The 23,604-nt window shown below is 33.9% G+C and overlaps 3 protein-coding genes across 3 annotated transcripts; 2 read left to right on the forward strand and 1 right to left on the reverse strand.

Moving 5' to 3' along the window:
* The first annotated feature begins 67 nt into the window (after positions 1–67).
* LOC148303370 (TBC1 domain family member 19) lies at positions 68–7,727 on the forward strand. The gene is made up of 11 exons (XM_088270069.1): positions 68–255; positions 328–465; positions 541–712; positions 2,064–2,151; positions 2,434–2,494; positions 3,807–4,040; positions 4,577–4,714; positions 5,162–5,318; positions 5,610–5,719; positions 5,798–5,889; positions 6,619–7,727. The coding sequence occupies exons 1-11, from the start codon at positions 154–156 to the stop codon at positions 6,872–6,874; spliced, it is 1,548 nt and encodes a 515-aa protein (XP_088126195.1). The 5' UTR covers positions 68–153; the 3' UTR covers positions 6,875–7,727.
* On the reverse strand, positions 7,324–14,371 carry eIF2Bepsilon (eukaryotic translation initiation factor 2B subunit epsilon). The gene is made up of 10 exons (XM_088270068.1): positions 14,167–14,371; positions 13,951–14,075; positions 13,652–13,843; positions 12,420–12,603; positions 11,486–11,730; positions 10,874–10,996; positions 10,302–10,609; positions 8,835–9,044; positions 8,209–8,489; positions 7,324–7,595 (listed from the first exon to the last, which is right to left on the reverse strand). The coding sequence occupies exons 1-10, from the start codon at positions 14,290–14,292 to the stop codon at positions 7,386–7,388; spliced, it is 2,004 nt and encodes a 667-aa protein (XP_088126194.1). The 5' UTR covers positions 14,293–14,371; the 3' UTR covers positions 7,324–7,385.
* Positions 14,372–15,416: 1,045 nt separating this feature from the next.
* Positions 15,417–22,453, forward strand: LOC148303372 (uncharacterized). Its single transcript, XM_088270058.1, has 4 exons — positions 15,417–15,632; positions 18,150–18,326; positions 18,936–19,102; positions 19,244–22,453. The coding sequence occupies exons 1-4, from the start codon at positions 15,513–15,515 to the stop codon at positions 20,586–20,588; spliced, it is 1,809 nt and encodes a 602-aa protein (XP_088126184.1). The 5' UTR covers positions 15,417–15,512; the 3' UTR covers positions 20,589–22,453.
* The last annotated feature ends 1,151 nt before the right edge of the window (positions 22,454–23,604 follow it).

The following is a 23,604-nucleotide window of genomic DNA, read 5'->3' on the forward strand; positions in this document are numbered from 1 at the left end:
TAACATGTTACATTTATCATGTTAGCAACACTAAGCAATGTTTCTTACCGCCTTCATTTAAAAAATTGTCTTTGGACGTTGGCATAACAACTGGTAAACAGTATTTTTATTCTCAAATTTATCAGTCTCGTAAATGACATTATACTATCAACGATGGACGAAATTAAAGATAAAAGTTTACATTATACTGCTTTAAAACTAGCAGAAGAAATTAAAAAAATGCCAATGTATAAAACATTTTATAATGATATACAGGTACTGATAATTTCAAATATCTTTATTATAAGTTGTATTGTTCACATATTATGCCATCATTATTCTTTACAGAAACTAGTAGCTTCCTCAAACGTCAGTAAAGACAATTTCAAGGAAACTTTACTTTTGGGTATGAAAGAAACTGGTTTGGAAACAGAATTAAGAAACACAGTCTTTCAATGGGTGCGGTCTCAACAAAAATCTGACAAAGTAAGGAATTTCTTTGGTGGTCAATAACTATCACACTTCAAATACTAGATAATTAACATGTTTCCACCTTTATAGGTTGACTCTTTGGGATATTTAAAAAAGGCTAATATACAATGGGAAAAAAGAATTCACAAATCGTTAAACTCTATGTGCACGGATTTGGGAATATCTTTAGCTAAATTACGTTTACCCGCAGACAAAAATGAGCTTTCTGAAAAATGGTCAGAATTAAGCACTTATGATATAGGTAAGAAAAAATATTATTTTTACTATTTTAAGAATAATTCAATTATAAAAATGCTTAAAATATAATTAAATAATATTTTAATTCAATGCAACTTTCAGGTAAGCCTATGTAGCTTGTATTTGAAAATATTAATCAAGTGTTGCGGAGTGCAGTCAACATCAGAATCCAAAACACTAACGAGGAAACATATGTTACTTTCCTTTGTACATATTTATATTTGTGCAACATTGCTGGTACTTGCCTGGTGAAAGACCAGTGCCCATAATTTATTAAATAAATAAATAAATCTTCTCCTTTTTCTTCTTCTTAGTGTAGGCCTTGTGGCGTGTTTTTAAGAGGGATTAGCCTCCTGCGATGTCGATTCCCAGCTGTTGATCCTGTAGTGGTCTGCCCGGAGTCGTCATACAGTGCAATGTGGGGGAGTCTGGATGGTTCAATTCTCCTCAAATGCGCATACCATTGTCCTTCATTGCCTTCCCCACTTAACGACATCTTCGATCTCGCATATTTCCCTTATCCTGGCGTTTCTTATTCTGTCTCGTTGACTCTAGCCCGATATGCTTCTGAGTCTTCATTTCTGACAATTTTTTGTGCCAACGGTGTCCGCACTACTTTCGATCCCATATGTCATGATGGGTTGCACACAAGTTTAGTAAATAATTTTTTTTCCGCCGATCTACATCTCAGCATTTTTCCATATTAATAAATCATCACTAGTATTTCATGACTAAAATTACTTAATATTGTTTTTAATTTTAAATTAGTAAATATAAAAAAAATATCTCAGAATGTTCATGTATGCAAAATAACAAAAGCATTTGATGAAATCGAATATCTTAATCAATTTAACAAAATAAGATAAAGTAAAATTAAAGTTATCTTTTCTCATAATTTTATTGGGGCTTTATTTTATTTCAGTGATATTTTTTTCATTTATTGAATTTTTTATTTAAAAAAATTTTTGGTGGAAAAATATGAAATAATTTTCAATTTATGGCGAACTCTGAACTATAGTAGTTCTTATAATATTTTAAAATATTTATAGCATTTACTTTGTGGTCAGTCATTTTTACATAATGTTAGTATAACCACTTACTGAGATTTTAGCCTACCTACTTCGAGATGTACCCGTCTCTTTGTCAGGACAATCACCACACCAGCATGCAAACAATACTACACATCACTATCATAGTACTATTCACACACTTAAAACGACACAAAATATTTATCACATGCATTTTAATATCTTGTATAGTTTTAAGTGTATAAATAGTCGATAATTTTTTGCTTGACCCGAAGACGAATATTTAATTCCACATTATTAATGGACATTTTGCATGTTGCTTTACAGATCTCACTAAATATAGGCCAGTATACGCCCCAAAAGATTTTCTAGAAGTATTACTGTCTCTATCTGGACCAGGATATGAGCGTGTAGAGTGAGTGAGATAATATATTTTAAATACAATACTGGGATATATAATTAATCTCATTTGTACCAACATAGATTTTTGCTTTTAGTTTTAATTTGAGTTTTTTCGTTGTTGTTACATATGAAAACTTTGTACGATAAAAATAGCACTTTTTACTGTTTTCCTTCTGCATTTTTACTTCTTTATTTTTTTTACTTCACAATACTTAATCCCCTCATGCATTTATGCAAACGATTTTTTTAAAAATATATGTTGGGGGACTAATTAATATTATTATTTTAATTTCAGGGGTGAGCCAAAATGGGAGTTCTCTCATATTCCACTTAAAGTTAAAACCCTCGACATGTTGGTAAGTGAAAGAAATTATATATGTACTCATAATCTGAAAACCAGAATATCCTCAGAGATCATTTCTTCACTTTCATAGCCGTGGTGAAGGACAGATTATCCCATTTGCGTGTGAGTTGTGATTTGTTCAATGAATTTCATTAATTTGTTATATTTGGCAAATGTATGATGCAAAAATAACCAAAGATATATTTTTAAAAAATACCTACACCCATCAACCACACTGCCTATACGGCTCCTAGAGCAGTTTGGCAGAGCTACCTCTGCAGCACAATAAAGTTAGTATAACAGCAAATAACGGTAATATATTGAACAAATTGCATAATTTAATAATTAAAGCGAGCATTGCCGTCTGTGGTTGCCACAGCTAAGAATGTGGACCATAACTTTTCTATACCCATTAAGTATTTTCTTTAAGGGGCACCACACTATAATATTTATATTATTTTCTTATACCCTAACACGGAATGATGTATCTATAAAATTATATAAAAAATACATGTATATATACAAAAAGCCGAATTACAGTGAATCAAATTTCAATAACATATTAATATCAATTTAAATTCTCAATAATCTAAAATTTTGTATAGTTTTTGAATCTTACTGTAAAAAGATATACTTTTCATTCAATGTCATTCGCAAGTTAAGTGTTTATGGCAAAATAAATATCTATGAAAATACAGCATTGTGATGCCTCTTAAATTTGTGTTCAAGTGATATCTTTACAATAAAATTATATTGTGAAAACGTTAACAAAGAAATAGTAGTACAGTGAAATGTAACAAATTAACAAAATAGAGAAGCTTACATATCGCTCACTCCTTTCAACGTCATATATTAAAAAACTAAGATACAAAACAATGTATTAAAAATAAATATCAAGCCACTTATTGAACTTTTTACTCTGCAACAGGGGAAACTTTTTAGGGAAAACCTGAAGGTTTTTTCTCCATTTGAAAAATATTAAGTTTATTTAAAAAAAATAATTAAACAATACCTTTTCCTCAAAATGCAAAAACAACAATTTCTGCCCTGTAGCGGGTACATATTGAGTTTAAAATATGCCGCGTTTGCTAGAATATAGTACATTTTCTGGGCATTCCAAAAATATGCACAACTGAAAATTGACGATTTTTGAAATATGACGTTGTTGAAAGGAGTGAGCGATATGTGAAGTTCTCGCAAGTATAGCTCAGGGAAAACTAGGTAAGTTTCGTAAGTGAACATATTAAATGTGAACGTACGAATTACGTTAACATTTAATATGTAACATTCTGATTATTGTATTTGTTTAAATTTATTACTTTTAGCGAGCTCAGTATGTAGAATTATCAAGAGGTGAGCCGCTGTTGGGGGTCAATCCCAACATGGTCAGTTCTGTCGCCGGATTCTCTTGCCTGGAAGTGGAACGGGCAGCACTCGGAGAGCGGGTTGCGACTCTGGGCTACGCACCAGTTTCACAAGAGTACTTGAAGCGTGGGTGTCCCCGTTGTCTCAGAGCTCAGCTGTGGGCCCAAGTTTTGGGCACGGAAATACATCCGCAGGTTTGTGCATAAAAATCATTTTCAGTATTATAATATTATCAGGACCGACACATGAAATGCGAGACCAGCTTATCTACATACAATTAACCTGTCGAAGACTATGGACGAACCTTATCATCCAGACAAAATTAGTCCAAAATAAGTACAGACAACAATACATAAGTCATTTATTAAGGGTGTAGTTATTACTATTTATATATATATATATATATATATATATATATATATATATATATATATATATATATATATATATATATATATATATATATATATATATATATATATATATATATATATATATATATATATATATATATATATATATATATATATATATATATATATATATATATATATATATATATATATATATATATATATATATATATATATATATATATATATATATATATATATATATATATATATATATATATATATATATATATATATATATATATATATATATATATATATATATATATATAAACAGTTTTTCAAATTGTCTAATGCAATCGTTTTTCCTTTACCAGCACATAGAATATTACCAGACCTTAAAAAATGCAGTTCTCCAAAATGACTTAATGATAGACAAATTAATATTCAAAGACGTTCAGTTAACTGCCTCCAATGATGATCAATATTTTGTCTTCGAAGATTTGTTATACCAGGTAAAGTGGTTGAAATATAATCGGAAATAGATAACCATGAGAAAAAAATGCACATTACTGATGATTAATCATGTACATACTTGATTTTTAACCCTTTCCACTCTGACTATTTTTTCTCATAACTGATCAGCTACTCTGATCAAAAATATGCGACGTTTTTCTACCATTGAAATAAATATTTTGATTCCCTAATTTTGGGACGCTCTGTCTGGCAATTCGTATGACCATGTTAATTAAGATTAACTGTATTTATCTGAAATATTTTTTGGTGGAATATACTTGGGTGATAGAGAAATTAGTGATTAAAGTCATACCTGCGCTGGGCCAGATATTGTGGCCCACGGAGCTGCCTACTAGAATCATACGGGCCAGAATGTCTGGCCTACAGAGTGGTAAGAGTTAATGTTTCCAATTTACAAAGTATCTATAAATGTATGTATTTTTAAGGTAATGTTATGTTTCTCAAGGGACTCTGAAGTATATTCAGCCCTTAAAAATGTACTGGGAGCACCGATGTCCACAGTAATCAGAGGAAAAAAAGCAAATAGTACAATTAATTTTCCCCCAAGTGGTATAATACCCTTTCATGGATTTACTATGTACGGTGAGAATATTTCAATTTATTATAGAAGCAATGAGCTACAGAATTCAACATTTTTGTAAAGAATAACCCTAGGAGAAAAACGATAGAAAAGGAAAGTATGAAATACACTACATATATAATACTAAGACCAACTAAAAAATAAATCTTTTACGCGACACTAGTTTTGCAGTCGAGTGTCTACTCAACTATACTACAGCTCTTTTAATTTTCTTTGTGGAGTAGGCATATTATTTTTAACTATTCATATTATAATTATTTTTTTAATAATTTTTTTACAAATTATTTCCACAGCCACACCATTTTGCTATCTGTATGATGATCCTGTAAAGCTTTACTTCACATTTAGATCATTTTACATACGATATTGGCATCGCCTTCATATTATTTCAACACATCCACAGGTGAGAAATTATACTAAATAATCCCACGCTATACACACAATGGATTATGTATATGATTGTATTCTGTACGTTTTCTAGGGAATAGTATCATTATGTCTACTTTACGAAAGATTACTGCAAGCTTATGAACCAGCATTGTGGTCACATTTTCGGAGTGTAAATATAGAACCGTAAGTACTATATTTTATTAGAAAAATAAAAATCATAATATAACGTATATTTTGAAAATGCAATCATTCTTTATATGGTGGTCCATACAATAACACATACTTATCTTCACCATATCACCAACGGCTCGCCTCTCAAATCCAAACAACTCAAGTGGAAGGAATGGTGGTACAGTGCCCAGGCAATAAGCGTGTATTACCCTTTAATCCTAAAAATTTATCAAAATGACATTGTACGACTTAAATAAAGTTTATTTAACTTTATTATTCATCAGCTATTACTCTTGGTTTTAGACTAAAGTAACTTAAGCTAAATACTTAACATAACTACGGTTAACTATCTCAAAAACTCTTTTATTTTAAAACAAATATTGTGGATAGTATTGTATACAGTATACAAGATATAGCTACACCAGCTAAGGCTGCCAAACTATAACCAAATAAAAAAAAAATTATTTTACTATTTATAAAACATTATTTTTTCACTCAAATATTTATTCATTAATATCCTGAACTGGTACCTGAAGCAGAGGGCTGATCGCTTTTAACACTGCGTTTATATGATGCAGTGCCCTAAGCACTTTTGGGGTGTGGATAAGGGTTTGAAGAAGAGCAAGTAATAACCTAATAATTATTTTTCATTGTAAGAATTGTCAAAAATAATTATTTCCCATTTTCAATTATAGCTTAACTAACAAAAAGTCCCATACATATTGAAATGTGGTGTTTCAGAATTCGTGTGGTATTAAAATGGCTAGTGCGAGCATTTAGCGGGCACCTGCCCCCGGAGCAACTCCTGCTGCTGTGGGACACGGTGGTGGCGCGGGACTCCTTGGAGCCACTACCGCTACTGGCCGTGGCCATCCTGTCTTTTCGCAGGGAAAGCATCTGCCAAGTACACACAGTGCAGAGCATCGACCAGGTCCTCGCCGACCTCTCCACCATCTCCGTCATGACACTCCTACAGCTGGCACTCATGAAGGAGTAACAAACCATTGTTATTACATCTGTTTATATTTCGAAAATTAAACATCATCCATCGTGTATATATATATATCTCTACATCAATGTAGCAGCAAGATATCTTGAAAACTTCAGTACAGAGAAAATAATTTTTATTTGAACAATATTTTTCAAAATGTTTACTTATAATTTTTTTACACAATTATTGCATATTTTGCTATAAACCTTTGATTTCTATTCAATTACTGGAGGGTTATTAACACATAGTTCCGGTTAAAATATAGTAAGAGTAAAAAGTCGATAATCAAACAATGATGATTAGAAAAGCATTGATAAGTTAATTTTGGTCACAACAATGTTCATTTAAAAAAATTGTATGGTATATGTAATCTCTGAAAAAGTATTGTCCAAAATAGCCTTAAATCTCTGGTTGTACATTTTTAAATGTTTAATATTGTATTACAAAAAGAAAAATTATGTAAAAGGTTTATTAAATTAGTATTGTACATATAATATAATGTGCGGAATATAATTTTCTATTCACTTTCTTCGGATTCTTCACTTGATTGTTCCAGCCACTCAATGAGTTTAGTAAGAGCTGGTTGTTGGGAAAGAGGGTCTTTATCCTTTGTTAAGTCTTTATGCCATTTTAAAATGGCATCTTCACTAACTACATCCTTTTCGTATAAGAAGTGTATAATTTTAGCAATACGGCTTTCAAGGGCTATGTCACTGGTACAGCTCTCCTGAAAAATACACAATAAGATGATTTCAAACTTATGTATATTTATATATTTTTTTTATAATATGAGCTGTTGGATTTATAAAAAATATTGTATTTATTTATTGTTTGAATTAAATATACTTATTGGTGTCCACATTATTTATTCATAGATAAAGGTTGTGATGTACTATAATTCAAATTTTAAAAACCTTCTATAATTGAGTACACCCATAATTCTGAATAGCGGATAGAAGTTTAACCAGTTGCGAGTTTATCCCGAGCGTGACTCGGGCAAGGAGTTTGTGTTACATTGATGAGTCCAAGTGCTGCTCGGACAAATCGTATTCCAACTTGGTGGTATTGATTTGCCCTAGCAAAATATATTTATGTATTTGTTTTTATTGACTAACCCAATCAGTGTTTGAGTAGTCTTGTTTCGAGTTGTTTGTTTGGTAATGATTTCCTGCACTGACAAATTTTCTCGCCAAAATTCGACTGTTAAGTGGTTAAACATGTGATTGCACCAACAATGAGGGAAAAGCGAGGACTGTATGTAAAGCAAGAGAGTTATGGAGATTCATCTTTTCTGCCTACCCGTACACAATTGATTCAGTAAAAATTATAAACACACTTACTTGAACAGCCCGCAAACAATCCATCATGGCATCTAGTCCTTTAATATAGTTTCCTACGATTGGTGTGAAGAAAATCAGCAAATCTTTAAATACTGATAAAACATTTGTGGGCGTATTCATAGGCGGTAAACTAAATATTGCTCGAATGACGTAAAAGTTGACTTCCTGGAGAGACATGTTGTACGCATAACGAGAAGAGTTTATTTCCAGTATTAGGTAGTCACAATTCAGTTTCTCTTCATATCCTCTGGCTAAACTATCAACTACTTCCTGTAGGAACACTGAAAGTAAAATAAACATTCTATAACACTTTGTCATATGTATTTTAATTTATAAATGGCTCTCACCTGGTTAAAATTTAAACGAAAACAAAATTTTAATGATATATTCTTGTAACATGCAAAAGGAAATAAAAATTAACCTATAACCAGTATTATTGGAAAATTGATTTATATTTTCATAAATTTTATTTCATGATTTACAAAATTTTCATGTTATGTATGTAACATGAAATTAAAATTAATTTATCAACACCATAGTGTCTTAAAGTTTTTTTTTTCTATAGAAAGAGTTTTTCATACAAGAAAATACTTTAAGAGGTTATTAAGAAGATATCATCAACTTACAGTTGGTATCATCTAGCACCTGTGACATGGCTTGACTACTTCCGTCATCGGAAGATGATGAATAACGATCTGTTTCTTTTTCCCACCATTCGGCATCTAACCCAGCTAATCCATTCTCCTTAACTTCATTTTCTGTTATGTTTGAATCTACAGACTCAGTATCCCAATTCTCACTAAGTGTATACGCATGTTCCCCAAGTTTTTGGGACGCTGGAAGAAAAAGATGAAAAAACATTACATTAGAAGAAGTTATATTTCTAAATTTTTAAACGATGCTTTATATTATACAGTCGAACTCGGTTATAATGAGGATGAAGGGACCGACTGAATTTGCTCGTTATAAACGTAACTCGTTTTATCCGTGAATAGGTATTTTTTTAAAGAACATACCTATCACATGAAGTATGTTATCTGGAATGGTCACATACACAATATGACGCAATTGAAACAAAATTCATACAATTTACCCATTACACACATGTCATATTTTTCTATCAATCCAGTTTTCCTATAAAATTTAGAAAACCCTGTGCTAATTCATACGATCACAGTTCCCATTTTTTTCGAGTCCGTGATGTTCTTTTTAAATGCAGATAAAAATACACTGAGAATGATGAAACCTTTTTATACATTTCCACATTTTTCGCGCCATTTTCTATTTCACTTATAATTTTCGCCTTTTCACGAATTGAGACTCTTTTTTAATTGTCGGGGACAACATTAATTTAGTACTTAGTGTCATAAACGTAATCCGATCCCAGCGGCATTGGTCTAATTGCCCGGTCAGGTTTTATTGTTTAAGGTCAAAAATGTTTTAAAACATTCAAATATTTACAATATTTAAAAAAAAATGACCATCCCTTTTTGCTCGCTATAGCCGAAAAGTTGCTTGTTATAACTGTGAATAAATATATGGAGAAAATCATATACCAAAATGTCAGTGAATGTTTCCTCATTATATCCGAGATCTCGCTACATCCGAGTTCGACTGTATATAAATATTCGCTAAAAGACAATCATTCCCTTATATGTAGTATTTTTAAATACTAGTTCATAGGGTGCCTCTATGATAGATAGTGTTATTTTAATCAAAAATCACACTAGGCCAGGAAATCACTCTTACTCCTGTATACATGACAAGTGCCAGATGCGTGTCTCATGCACATACCTAAAGGTGATCAGTCAGTCTTAAGGCAGTTGTATCAAGCAAGTACCTCTAATATCAATCAGATTGTAAAATAAGGTACTTATAAGGATTTAGGAATTGTGAATCACATTGTGTCATTTTTTAATAGACTATTGTTACAGCAGTAAAATGATCAATGGCATCTTGTTGTAGTAGCGGTTACTATATAAGGTTTTCAAATTAATATCAATTTATTGGCAATGTCACATTCCAGAACTAGTACTAACTGCCACACTGGGTGCGAAAGAAAATTTAAACAGATTGTTAAAAATAATACTTACATTCTCCAGAAGATGTATTTTGTACTAAATGTTTTCGTATTTCAACATTCATATCAGTTTGCACTGATGGACCCAAAATAGAGCTTGTAATTTTTGCATCCTTATTAATTTTACATTTTGGGGCTAAAACTGATGTTTTAATTGTACATTTGTCACCTATAATACTGTTACACATGATTATACTGTCTATTATCTGACAATTTCGTCCAATCTGACAATTCTCCCCAATTACAGAGCCAACAATGATAGTTCCTTCATCAACAGAACAACCCTTGGCAATAACAACATCTTTTTCCAATTTACAGCTCCTAAAATAAAATGTTCACACCTGTAATATGTATAGATAACATTTACTTGACTTCACTAAAGATTTTAACATTTTAATTATTATTTTACTAATTATGTTAAATGTCAACTCAATCATCTAATTTGACCAACAATTTACTATGTTGTCATTCAACATACAGTATTGTGAATATAACAACAAACAAAAAACATATAAATTTATTGTTTTGATTTAAAATGTAAGAATTTGATATTAAATATAGAAAAAGTTCAAAAGTAGAACAAACTTTGTAAGTGTAACATCTGGACTTCTGTAAACATAGTTCTTCTCAAGAACAAACATTTGATATTGTTTAGAGATCCACATATCAGGAACAAGAGGGTATACCCATCTGTTTATCACATCTTGGCTGAAAAAGTAATGAGAAAATTTACACAAACAAATTTTAGTAATGCTGTAAGTGAAATAACAATAATAGGCTTTTTCTGGGTTATAATGCTGTGTATCTACACTTCTTGCCAACATTTCAAACCGTAGTATTACAATCCATCGTTTAAGGTGATGATAGGGGCATAATAACCTATAAAAACTTTATTACCATCTGAATGGAGGTGAAAATTTAAAAAAATATATTTGTATTGTGTTTATTTCTAAAACAATCCATGCAAGTGCATACACATTTTTTCATAGTTTTTGTTATCTTCTATGCAGTGCTCCTTGTCTTCACAAGTTTATCTTCATATGCCAGTTTAGATTAACATATTATTATGTATTAAAGTGGAAATATATAAACTTTTACACTGACTAAGTAATTTAATTTAATTTATAAAATAACGATAATGTATAATTTATTTTTTGCAATGCACAGTAATAATAAAACTAATGCAAAACCACAAACCTTATTGTTTGATACATTTGCCAGTTTGTCACTCGTGATCCATATTGGTCTCCTTCTAACTGGTGCCAGTAAATAGTACTAGCCAATATCTCTTCATTCATAAGGATACCTTTTACAAAATCATCTCGAGTTTGGAAGTCAAAGTTATCAGAAAATAATGGTAACACAGCCGGAGAACAAATGGCAATGTGAGTATCTATCAAGTCACTGTGGATTGTAACATTGGAGTTATCTAAAAACATTTCCTTTGATCAAGGAAAGATAAATTTTAATTATTTTAACAATGTACAATAGTTATAGGTCTATCATATAAATGTTGTTAATAGTTAACATAATGAAAACCAGTAAAAAAAAAGCATTTGGTATTGAAAAACAAATATCAAACTGAGAGCGTAACTAAAGTTGAAAAGTAACTAAAATGAAAATATAGAAAAAACGCAAGAAATACATAGTTATTCCAAATTTTTACTTATCGCCATCGGAAATCTCATGAAGTTTAATGATGTAATAGTAATTTACAAAGTAATAGTAATTTACAACATAAATTACAGTTTCAACAGGATATGAGTAGATGATGGGGATCAACGTAATCTCGTTTTATATTGCGTTACGAAGTCAAATATTAACGGTATATCTGAATACGGGTCTTAGACTGTTTATGTGAGGGTAAGTCGAAATTTATCCAAACTTTCACCATAACACATCTTTAGGTCTATTTAACTGGTGGGTTGGTACCACTATGATCATGTGATAGAAGCAAGACATAAACATGCCTCTAGTAAGAAATAAGCCAGAAGTAAGACACAAACCCTCTTTGCTTACAGTAATGCCAACTCTATTATGTATGTATATCCATAATCCAGTGTGTTTGATAAAAGCGTACATAAATGACTCTCCTTAGTATTTACAAGAAAATAATGATGGTTTAATTTACCAGTGGGAAGAGAGCTTTACGCTGTTTGTTAATAGATGATAACTTTTGATGGAAAAGTACTCTATTACTGTTAGAATTTGCTGCAAGTAAAACTGTCTCTCCAGAACACTGCGCTCGGTGATCAGGAGCTGCAGCTTTGTAAAGTAGACTCATCACTGCACCCTTGTCTTTCTTATTTATTTCTCTATTAACATAACAAACTATTAATTAGTATGGAGCAGAAACAATTATATGAAGTTAAGTCTAGATGCAATTTAAGTAGACTATAATAAATTACTAAAAATTTACATTAATGGAGTTAGTTGGGTTTACAATTCAGGGCTGCACGTGGACACACGTGCAGCCCTGACCGTGGCTGAACGGATTCTGATTTGAACGCTTGAGACAAGCTCGAGATCTCAGCCTCAACTTTCAAATAATACAAAAGAAGAAAGCTATGTAAATTAAATATAATAGCTACTAAAATATTTACGGGCAAATGTTTTTGCAATGCGTAAGGCGGGTCATTGGGCTACGGTCTATTTAAATTTAATTTAGTAATTATCTTTGTCAGATACAAATAATAACTAAACTTCCGTTAATTACAGAGAGAGGACTTTGCCGCCACCGAAAATCATAAATAACCGGATGGTGTCCTGCTATTCATTCGTCTGAAAACTAGTTGTACTGCCCATAACATATTGCACAAAGTACTAAGCATGTCATCATCTTTTACCTGTGTATACAATAATACTGTTATCCTTCAAAAAATATTGAAACTGTATATCTATTTGCACTATTGAGGTCTAGTACCTGGAGATGCGGCGCAGTGTTGCCAACCAAAAATCGGAAGATATATTGAATGTGTTTGAAAGAGATAGATGCGCTGAATATAAATATATGCACCGTTCCCTCCAAAAATATCACAAAAATACATTTGCTATGTTCTTGATTTGAATTCCCTTTCTCTTGGAATTAGTACAATGCTCTATTTGAATATGAACATGGTCTACACTGATGAGTTCCATAAGCCAATTCAAACAAAAGATGTCAAATCAAGAACGTAAAAAATGTAAGTGGATAACAGCTGTGGAGGCAATGGCCTAGGTCTTTCTAGCATATCTTCCAATTATTGCTCTATTCAGGTTGGTAGTACTGTTGGTGATAAGCCTCAATGGACTGTTTCTGCCTTAGCTCTCCTAAAGGATAACAGCTCCAAGTGTTTCAACAATAAATACATAATTATATCTTACTTGTGTTTTTCGAGCAGAGGAAGGAGTTGAACATTAGAGATAGTATCAGTTCCTGTAAGTATAAAATAACCCCGAAGAAGTCCTTTAGCATCTAAATCTCGGAGAGCATCGCCCAATGAGCGGCAGCTTTCTGAAACTACTAAATTGACTACCATTGTCACGCTCCAAGCAACTTTATCCTTAATGCTTTGGCTGAAATTTAAACAAATACTTTTTTTATACAAACAATTATTTGAAAAGAATTATACTGTTAAGTCATGAAAGAATATATGCAAAAAACATTAAATATAGCTACTCACTCGATATGAGCCCTGATCTGATCAACATAAGAACAACAAAATAAGAAGGTTTCATGGACACCAGATTGTGCCAAAGATTCAAGAGTGTAGTTAATTAGAGGAACGCATGCTAATGGTAATAACGCCTGGAACAAAAATTAAAAACAAATTGAAACATCCGAACATAGTTTTAAACAAATAAGAACGTATTTTTCAATCTTATAGGTTATAACATACCAAAGGTGATTTTGAAAGAACAGGTAAAAAGTTATTATTAAAATTATCGGCAATAACAACTGCTTGCACTATATCATCTTTCTCCATGGTATCAATGGCCAAGGGAACCTTTTTTTGTTTCATCATTTTTTATTCCGATTTCTTCGATTTCACTCTGCTCAAAGACTAACTAATTGCACTCTGCTTACGATGTTTGACTGCTTCTGACGTTTAATTTCTTCCTTTTTTATTTTGGTGGTTACCAAAGATGATATAATTTTTGACGTAATAAGCGGGCCAGCACACGCGAGTTTTCATCTTTCGGAATTACAACTGGATGAATCCCATATAAAACATCTAAACGCGGGAGATTTTTTTTGGGAGGGAATTAAAAAACGCTCAGTATTAGGATTATCTATTTCGTTATAGAGGCGGGGTTTGATTGATGATTTCGGAGGGAAATTATACTGACGGCTGTGTTCCGGAGATACCGACGGGATCGCCATGGATTATCTCGGACGCGGCGAATTTGAATTCCGCGATTACACGAGAGGAAGATGGAAGCATTCCATCTCTCCATGGATCACGGGGCCATGAGGACATCCGGCAATCGGGAACTTGATTGTTCGCGGAAAAGCGCCTTGTATACCGTAGTACGCCGTGTTTACCCCGATATGAATATCGCGCTTGTTAAGATCTAACCTAATGAATTTAATATATATATAAATATATATATATAAATATAAATATACATATTATATATATATATATATATATATATATATATATATATATATATATATATATATATATATATATATATATATATATATATATATATATATATATATATATATATATATATATATATCGTAGTAATATTTTCCTTCGTAAATTGGGTGTAAATAATATGTAAAGTGGGTGTATAATAATAAAATTAACAATGTGTTGCTTTGTAATTAAAGTTTATAATTAAAGTTTATTCTTAATTTATCTTTACAATATTTTTCTATCTATCTATTCATCTGATTCTGACAGTTCAGAATATTATATTTTTTCTATCTGATATCTTTCGTTTTAATCAGCCACCGCACGTAAATTTTGTACGAAAAAACTAACATTTTCTTCATACGTATTTTTTGTATAGGATTGATGAATTCAGAATTCTGAAAATAACGTCAGCCAAATACGTTGACGGAAAACTCGCATGTGCGGGTAATTTTTATATGGCAGCACCAAAATTTCCACCATAGAGTAATTTAGTGTATGAATTTGTGGTAATTTTGCAAACTTCAAAGGAGCGTCTTGCGAGTGGTGGAGATTTGTCCGAGTCAGTTTAAGTTCTGATAAGCAATTCCATTATAAAAATGCCTTCCGCTGCGAATGGCGAGGTAGAAAAACATGCCTCGATACCGGTCGAAAACTCGCCAATCCGTCGGGTGGTTGAGATACTACAAGGCAAAATAGCTTGCTTGGAGAAACAGAGAGTAAGTTTTCTTAGCACTACAATCGACGCGTAATAAATTATGATATGAATAATTTTTTGTCGGTATAAGTACATTTGCTTCTTAAGTATATAAAGAAAGATGTTTTTCGTAATTCTGGTCATTAATTTGCTTTGCATTAACGATATTCTTTACCTGTCATTACGCCGCCATCTTTGACATGTGCTTTATTGGTTACAACAATCCAGAAACGGCCTTTGGCTTTAGTCGTCGTTTTACGGATTGTAAAATTGTTAATTTGTTTATTTTCTTTCTTTATTTTTTATATAATATTTTCAATACATGAAGCGACCACTAGGTGGTGTTTATCAGCCAAAGTATACAAAACATTTGCCATGAATGAGTCATGTTCACTATATTTTCGAGATTGGAGATAATATGGTGACCAGTCTAGTAAATTTACGTCTCAGATTGCGTTGAAATAATAATCCTAAAATGCCTTCTGATAAAAAAGTAATGTACTACTTGGCAAAGTGTTTTGAATGTAAGGTTTTCGACCTCCATTTTAAATTATGCATTAACATTTATTTATAAAACTTCTTGTACAGAATATATGTACCTTAACGGGCTTGAATTCAACTTTTACAACTTGCATGTTGAGGGGAGATTTACATTGCTTATATGTACTCCTCAATCCGGACTTTGGAACAACATTGAGCAATATAGTTTCAATATATCATTATACAGTAAACAATATGAGACAGGATTATTTCAAAGACCGTGCTATATGAGAAGTATAAGTCAATGTTAAGAATTTAGCAGACTATACTATTTACTTTGTCTGCCTCAGTAGTGTGGTGGTCAGTGTTTGACTACTAGACTACTGCACAGGGTGTCTCGGGTTAGATTCCCAGAAGAGTAAAAATAAAGTGTTTTATTATTATCTTGATATTGATCTGAAGATTACCACTGGTCACCTTGCCTTTGGGTAATTAATGATCAAAGTTAGACTGCATCATTCAGATGCAGTGCCCGGGGCACTTGGTTGCGGATATGGGTCAACAGAAGAAGACTTATGCTAAATAATGCGACACTATGTACAGTAAGCCCCCACGTACAACGTTGAGATAGATACCGCGTTATCAGAGGGAACTTATTGTTTTTGAACTGTATTTAAATTTTAAATGACACATTACACTCATTTTTTTTATTATTAGATTAAAACCAATATTTTTAGCTTTTCCACTTTTTTATTTGACCAGCGACCGGGTTTCGTCGTTACCGACATCATCAGACTGGTGATGATGTCGGTAACGACGAAACCCGGTCGCTGGTCAAATAAAAAAGTGGAAAAGCTAAAAATATTGGTTTTAATCTAATAATAAATTAAAAATGCAATTCCATCACAAAGTGTCAGTGGATAATATAAATCTATTAAAAAACATTACACTCATTTCCGCTAGTTGAAATGTAAAAATATAATTTAAATCATCAACCCCTTATAAAATTCCCCAAGATAAAGGGGCACCTATGTCAACGTTGTAAGGGGGTTTACTTTATTACTTTTTTTTTTACAAAAACTTTAGTAATATTAGTATATAACCATTCACCTAACATGGTGAGTGGTTATATAGTAATATTACTGGAAAAAAAGTGAAAATGACTAACCACAAAGTAAATGCTATAAATATCAATAATATTGAGAATACTGTGTACTACATTAGTGAGTAAACTTTGTCCGCCTCCATAGTGTAATGGTCAGCACGCTTGGCTACCGTTCTGGAGGTCCCGGATTCAATTCCTAGGGGGGGGTCAAATAGTGTTTTTTTTACTCTAATGTTTATTCAGTATTGCCCTGGATTGGTACCTGAAGCGGAGGGCTGACCACTCTTCCTTTATGTGTTAAAGATCAAGATTACACTCTGTTATATGATGCAGTGCCCTATGCACCATTGGGGTGCGGATAAGGGTTTGAATGATGAAAAAATGAAACTTTCTCCGTTGTTATCAATATCTGTTGTCATAATAATAATTACTGTAAGATCCTTATAACTATTCTCTGTATTTATTGACTTGGCGTTTAATTTGTAGAACTCCATTTTAATTTATGTATTAATTTTAAATCAAACACAGATTTTTTGAGTCTACTAAGTTGTATTTTATTAACAAAAAACACATAAAAAATTATATTGTGACAATTGTTTCGCCTTGTTAGGGCATTATCAAACGAATGTCACATTCGTTTGATAATGCCCTAACAAAGCGAAACAATTGTCACAATATAATTTTTTATGTGTTTTTTGTTAATAAAATACAACTTAGTAGACTCAAAAAATCTGTTTGATTTAAAATTAATACATAAACTATTCTCTGTTATATCTTAAGCCCGTAATTTGCTGAAATTCTGTATTGTCTTTGGTTAATCCATTATTGTCTTTGGTTAATCCATTATTGTCTTTGGTTAATCCATTTCTCACACTCACATTTATCCCCATCAAATAGTTGGTGCAGGTTTTTTTTTCTTATAATTATTAAAGTATGGCTGAAATTTTGTTTCAGAGCAAGCTGTCATCGGGAAAAGATGTGAAATCGGGAAAAGAAGGATCAGAGCAGAAAGGTGGGGCGGCTAAGGCTGAGGAGATCAGCCAGATGCTAGAGTTTGTGTGGGACTTGTGTAAGCAGGCCATGGGGATTGCGGTTTTATCAGAAAACGAAGCCAAGAAACAGGCCCGAAAGGTATTGAATTATTCCATTGACTTTGGTAGGAACCTCTTCATTAAATATGTGTATCCGTAACCCACTATTATGTAGCGCTACGTATATATATTAACAAGTGAGATAATATATTTTCGGTCGACGCTAATTCCTACCTTTCTGCTTGTATATCACATTCTTTTACTTTTACAAGTTACATTTGGATTTTTAGTATAGGTTTTGTTTATTTCTCACTTCATTTGCATATCAGTTTTACCTTTAAACTAACAATATGCTCATTATCTATTGTTAAACAGACCATCTGCATATCATTTATGTTTAATATATTATTTTTTCAATAGAATTTTTTTATAGTGGGAAAAAACAAAACTGTTGAGTTGAATTAAAATATTTTGTGTATTATAAGGACACATATTTTTAAAAGTCCTTTTTATTAGTTTTTTCTGCATGTGGATGCTAAGGCTGCTACATTACAGAGTATCTCTTTTCTTAAGAGATTTTCTCATTTGTTAATGAGCACTATTTATATTTATGTGGGCACTGCCGAGGTTAGTCATTAATCCACAGATGCAGCGTGTGGAAGGCAAAGCTGATATAAAATATATGTTAAAGTATTAATGTTTATTTCAGGAAAGTGCATTACGTAAGAGTCAAGACACTCAACTGGTGCGAGATGTTCTCTTGGTGTTAGATTGCCTGGAGCAGCTGAATGATCCCACGGCTCGAGCGGACTTCCTATCGGGATCCTATGGGGCAGCTCAAATCTCTGAATCTGATCTCAAAGCCCTCGATGACCTGTAAGTAAACTCATTTATATTATTCTTAACACATATTAGTTGTCACAACTCCTAAGTCTCTGCTAGTGCATGATTGGAAGTTGTGATAAATATATACCCTTTTTGTACTTTCTATGTAACATCTGATGTTTTTATATCCAGGTATCCGGAAGTTGCCCCAAAACACTGTCCGGAAGAAGGATTGCCCTCCTTTGAAGTTCAAACGATGAATGCCGCTAAACACTTAGTTGCTATCATCGATGGCAGTCCCAAGGAAGTGATCGGAACCACGTACGCCCACCTGAAGAATGTCGTTACAGTTGTTCACGAGTGCGGCTACTTGGATCATCCTCGGGAGTGTCGGTTGGAGGAGGCAGAGGAGGAAGCGCCCCCCGAGGTGACAGAGAGCGCCCCCCAGCTGCCCCCTGAGCCGGAGTACTGTGCGCCTCCGGCCGCCTCGCCCCCTCCCTTGGCCCCGCCGCCTCCCGCCCCGCAAGCCGTGCCCGCCCCTTCCTTCCCTCTGCTGCCGCCTAACCCCCCGCCCGTCACGCTGCAGCAGGTGGAGCACGCCTACTTCACCCAACAGTACGGACATCGCCAGAAACCTCCCATTCCCGAAGTCTTCGGTCCGCAGAGTTTCATCTTCCTTCAAGAATCCGAAATTGACCCCCCTGAGATCGCTCGACCGCCTAGCCCGGGCCCCATCTCTCCCGTTCCTATCCCCTCTCAAACCTTCACAAATCAAAACTTCGCCATTCCCGCACAACATTTTGTTCCCGAACTTGTTCCCGCCGCCCGACCTCCGTCGGATAATTCCCCACAGCCGAATCACTACCAGCCCATCGTAGCGGAAGTTCCCCCACCGCACATAACCGGCTTCCCCTCTGCTAACCCTCCCCCGCCCATCCCCATGCCCCCCTCTCACCAGTCCCAGTCGCCCCCATTCAGGCACCCCGCACCCGCCCCTCCCATGGCCGAGCTGTCCGCTGACACAGCGGATGCGGAGCCCGAGTACAGCACGTGGAACGAGCCTCCCGCAGAGGACCTTCACGACCGAGAGCGACTGGAAATCACCGAGTGGAATCCGGCGACGGGAGACGCAGACCCCGAAGACGGGCAGTACTCTTCGGATAAGTTCCGTCCGCGAGGGCGCGGGCGACCCGCCTCTTCTGGCAACTTCCGGTCCCGCGGTGGAGGCTACCAGAACGGTGGCCGCCCGGGCTCCTACTACCGCGGGGGAGAGAGCTACCAGAGCAGGGAGACTAATGGCAACGGAGGAAACTACAATGACAACTACCGCGAGGGGGGTCGCTACGAGAATTCCGCGGGGGGATACCAGCAGGGAGGCTACAAGGGGTCGCGCGGAGCATTGGGGGGGCGGGGAGCCCGCGGTGACGGGGCGGCTCCGCGGGGCGGGAGAGGCAGGGGCGGCACGGGGCGCACGCGACCGCACAACTACCCCCGCAAGCCCGCGGTCCAACCCGACACCAAGCAGTACGCACACTGACCACCCCCCGAACAGTCTCCACCTCACGCCTTTTTTGAAGCTTGATTTACATTATAGCGCTTATAAGTTGACATTAAAGGAACGTAACCCGTTAAGTGTTATGCTCTGTAGGCTCCGACAATGCGCTCGGCTTGTGAAATGTCATGTTTAAAAAATACCCTCTCGCAAGTTGATACCTCCGTGAGGTAGTTTTTATTAATAAATGTGATGTACATCGAGAGAATTAATTACTTGAAGTATTTCCACAACTGTTAATTATTAAAATAGGGGTGTTTTTTTCTAATTTATGTATCAATATAAAAAAGATCTAAAGTTAATTTAAACATACCTATTACATTATATTATAAATAATAATTATAGATATATCTAATTTTAAAAAGTATGTAAATTCTTGGTTGTATTTTATAATACCTCTGTAAATTGAATAACAATTTTGTTATAAACATTTCTTTCATTTCCGCATCGGTATTGCCCGTGTTCCATGCTGTTGAAGTCAAATAAACCTCAAATATTTTATACATTTTATACCGCTTTCATATCGAAAAGATCTCTTTGAAATCTTAACTATAGAGGTCACAGTGAGGGCTATGCTACGTATGTCCATGTTAACACATTGTTGCCGGAAACACTTGAAAGCGTCTTTTACATACTGTTGGTAGAAAGCGAGAGATGCTTAAAAGTGTTACTTTTGGTAGAGTGCGAGAGTTGCCAGAAAACATTGTGCAGATCAGAATTAGATTTGCGATTACTTGTGATTAGTATACTGAGGGTCGGGCAGCAGTCTGTTTGAGTATAATTAGGGTAGGGGTTGATGAAAAAACAGCCCGACAACAATGTGTTAATATTATATATATCCTAGAAACTTGAAGTAATTAAAAAATTTTACCATAAAGCGAAGTCAACTTTTTTTAGTCATTTCTGTTTTAACTTGACCTAAAAATAGCGGACAGATAAGTCCTATGTCAATTGAATAATTTTGAACAGTTCATTTGAACATAACAAATGTAGCCTGATCTGGTCAATCCAAAAATGACATTTATGGAATATCTTAGTGAATATATCATGTTTTCTGCCGAGTTTCATAAATGCTTCACTATTAGATTTAATTATCATATATATTTTTTAAATATTCATTAGAGATGCACTGACTAGTCGTCAGTCAGTATTTGTCAGCCAACCCAACTTATCATTAGTAGACTTTGCCGATTAATCTATTATGACGAAAGGTCGCTTATTAGTCAGCTCAACAGTTTAATAATTTCAATTTGATATATCTGTATTTTTTATGCATTATTGTTAAATATCCTTTATCAAAATAAAATAATCACAAGCAGCAAGGTAGACCAACAAAATAACAATTATGGCAGTTTCTGGTAGAAGACCATTTCTTTTATCTTCATAAATATTCTCAATTTCTGAGAAGAGCCTTATTAAAAATAGTTGGGTGATGAATTGGCCTTATAGATGACCAAACCAGTAGTCGATGCATTTTTAATTATAAGTATGTATCTTTGTGAAAATAAGCATTTACGTTGGTAACCTGGAACATTATGCAGTATTGACAATAGTTCTGCAAAAAAATCGAGATATGCGCAAATCAGTACATGCACATATTGATTCTGCTGACTATGTACTATGTAATAACGATAAAAAGACCTTTTGAACATGTCACGCATATGTTTTGTATCAAGTTAGTAAACACAAAGTATAACCTAATGTGCCCGGCGTATCATATGTACCAAGGCAAGCACTGATGAATGGGCCTCGTACAATGCCTACAGAGAATATTTATGTTTGAGGGGTATGCAGCCAAGTTTTTCCCAGATCTGCAGCCAGTCTTAAAAGATGCATAAATCAATGAAAACTAACAAAAGATACTTTTATTTTGTTGTAAATAGTGCTTTTATTTGGGGTTTTTAGAAATTTGTTAATGAAGTTGAGGATAGAGAAAAGCGTAGAATGTGTTCTCAAGCCTGTAATGAAGGACAAAGACTGAAATAGCCAGGAGTTGCTAACATAGTGATTTATTTTAACCTGTTATATTCCAGGATCAGCATGATTAATTGGTTGTATATTATTATTATTAATTAGCCTAAGCAGCTCATTATTAATAATCAGTATCAAATTGAGTGGGTTCGAACCCAAGAACTGTTGACTCGGATTCCATGACACTAACCACGGGACCACAACCTGACATTTGATGGTTAACGTATAAAATGACTCACTATTAGCAGTCAAGTCAGAAAGAGACAAATGGGGCCCATATAAAATGCTGCATGCCCCCTTATTTACTAGAAATATAAAAAATATATATTAGCTAGTTATTTTCAAAATTTGCATGCGAACAATTGGAGGGTGTTGAGAAAAATCCCAATGAAAAACGGTCTTATTTAAACAAAATTTTGGACTTGTAACCCGAAGTTCTGTTCACAAATATATTTTTGTCCATAGCCTGAATCATTTTTAAGCCAGAGGTGACACTAATATCAACTTTTATTTCACACATACTTCTGTTATTTTTCAACATACTACCTTGATCAAAAAGTTTCCGGAATCACTCGATTTGAGTTTTTTTTCTTTTCTTAAGTTGCTACATCTGTCATTAATATTCTATGATATTTTCATCTTTACAGCTTGACATTTGTCAATGTGACACCGTATTGAGTACATCTGCGATTGTGCATATTTTCGATTTTTTACAATTTTAAAAATGAAATGGAATTTGTTATAATGAGATTGTATTAAATTTTGCAGTTTTAGTGGTGCGACGACATTGAAAATGCTAAAAAAGCGTTTCGGCAATGATACTCTGAAGAAAACTAACGTTTCAGAAGTGGCCATGAGTCCGTCAACAATGATGAACGCAATGGCAGGCCTTCTACATTGAAAACTGACTCTTGAAAAATGAATTCTTGAAAATTGAACTCTTTAACAAAATCAAAGAATGGATGACCTTAAGCCGCAAATTGACAATTAGAGATATGGCAGAGGAGTTGGGCATCGCTTTTGGATCCGT

Source organism: Brachycentrus maculatus, unplaced genomic scaffold, assembly GCF_059751285.1.
Source record: "Brachycentrus maculatus isolate JH-2025_06_01 unplaced genomic scaffold, ASM5975128v1 h1tg000370l, whole genome shotgun sequence".
Classification (NCBI taxonomy): domain Eukaryota; kingdom Metazoa; phylum Arthropoda; class Insecta; order Trichoptera; family Brachycentridae; genus Brachycentrus; species Brachycentrus maculatus.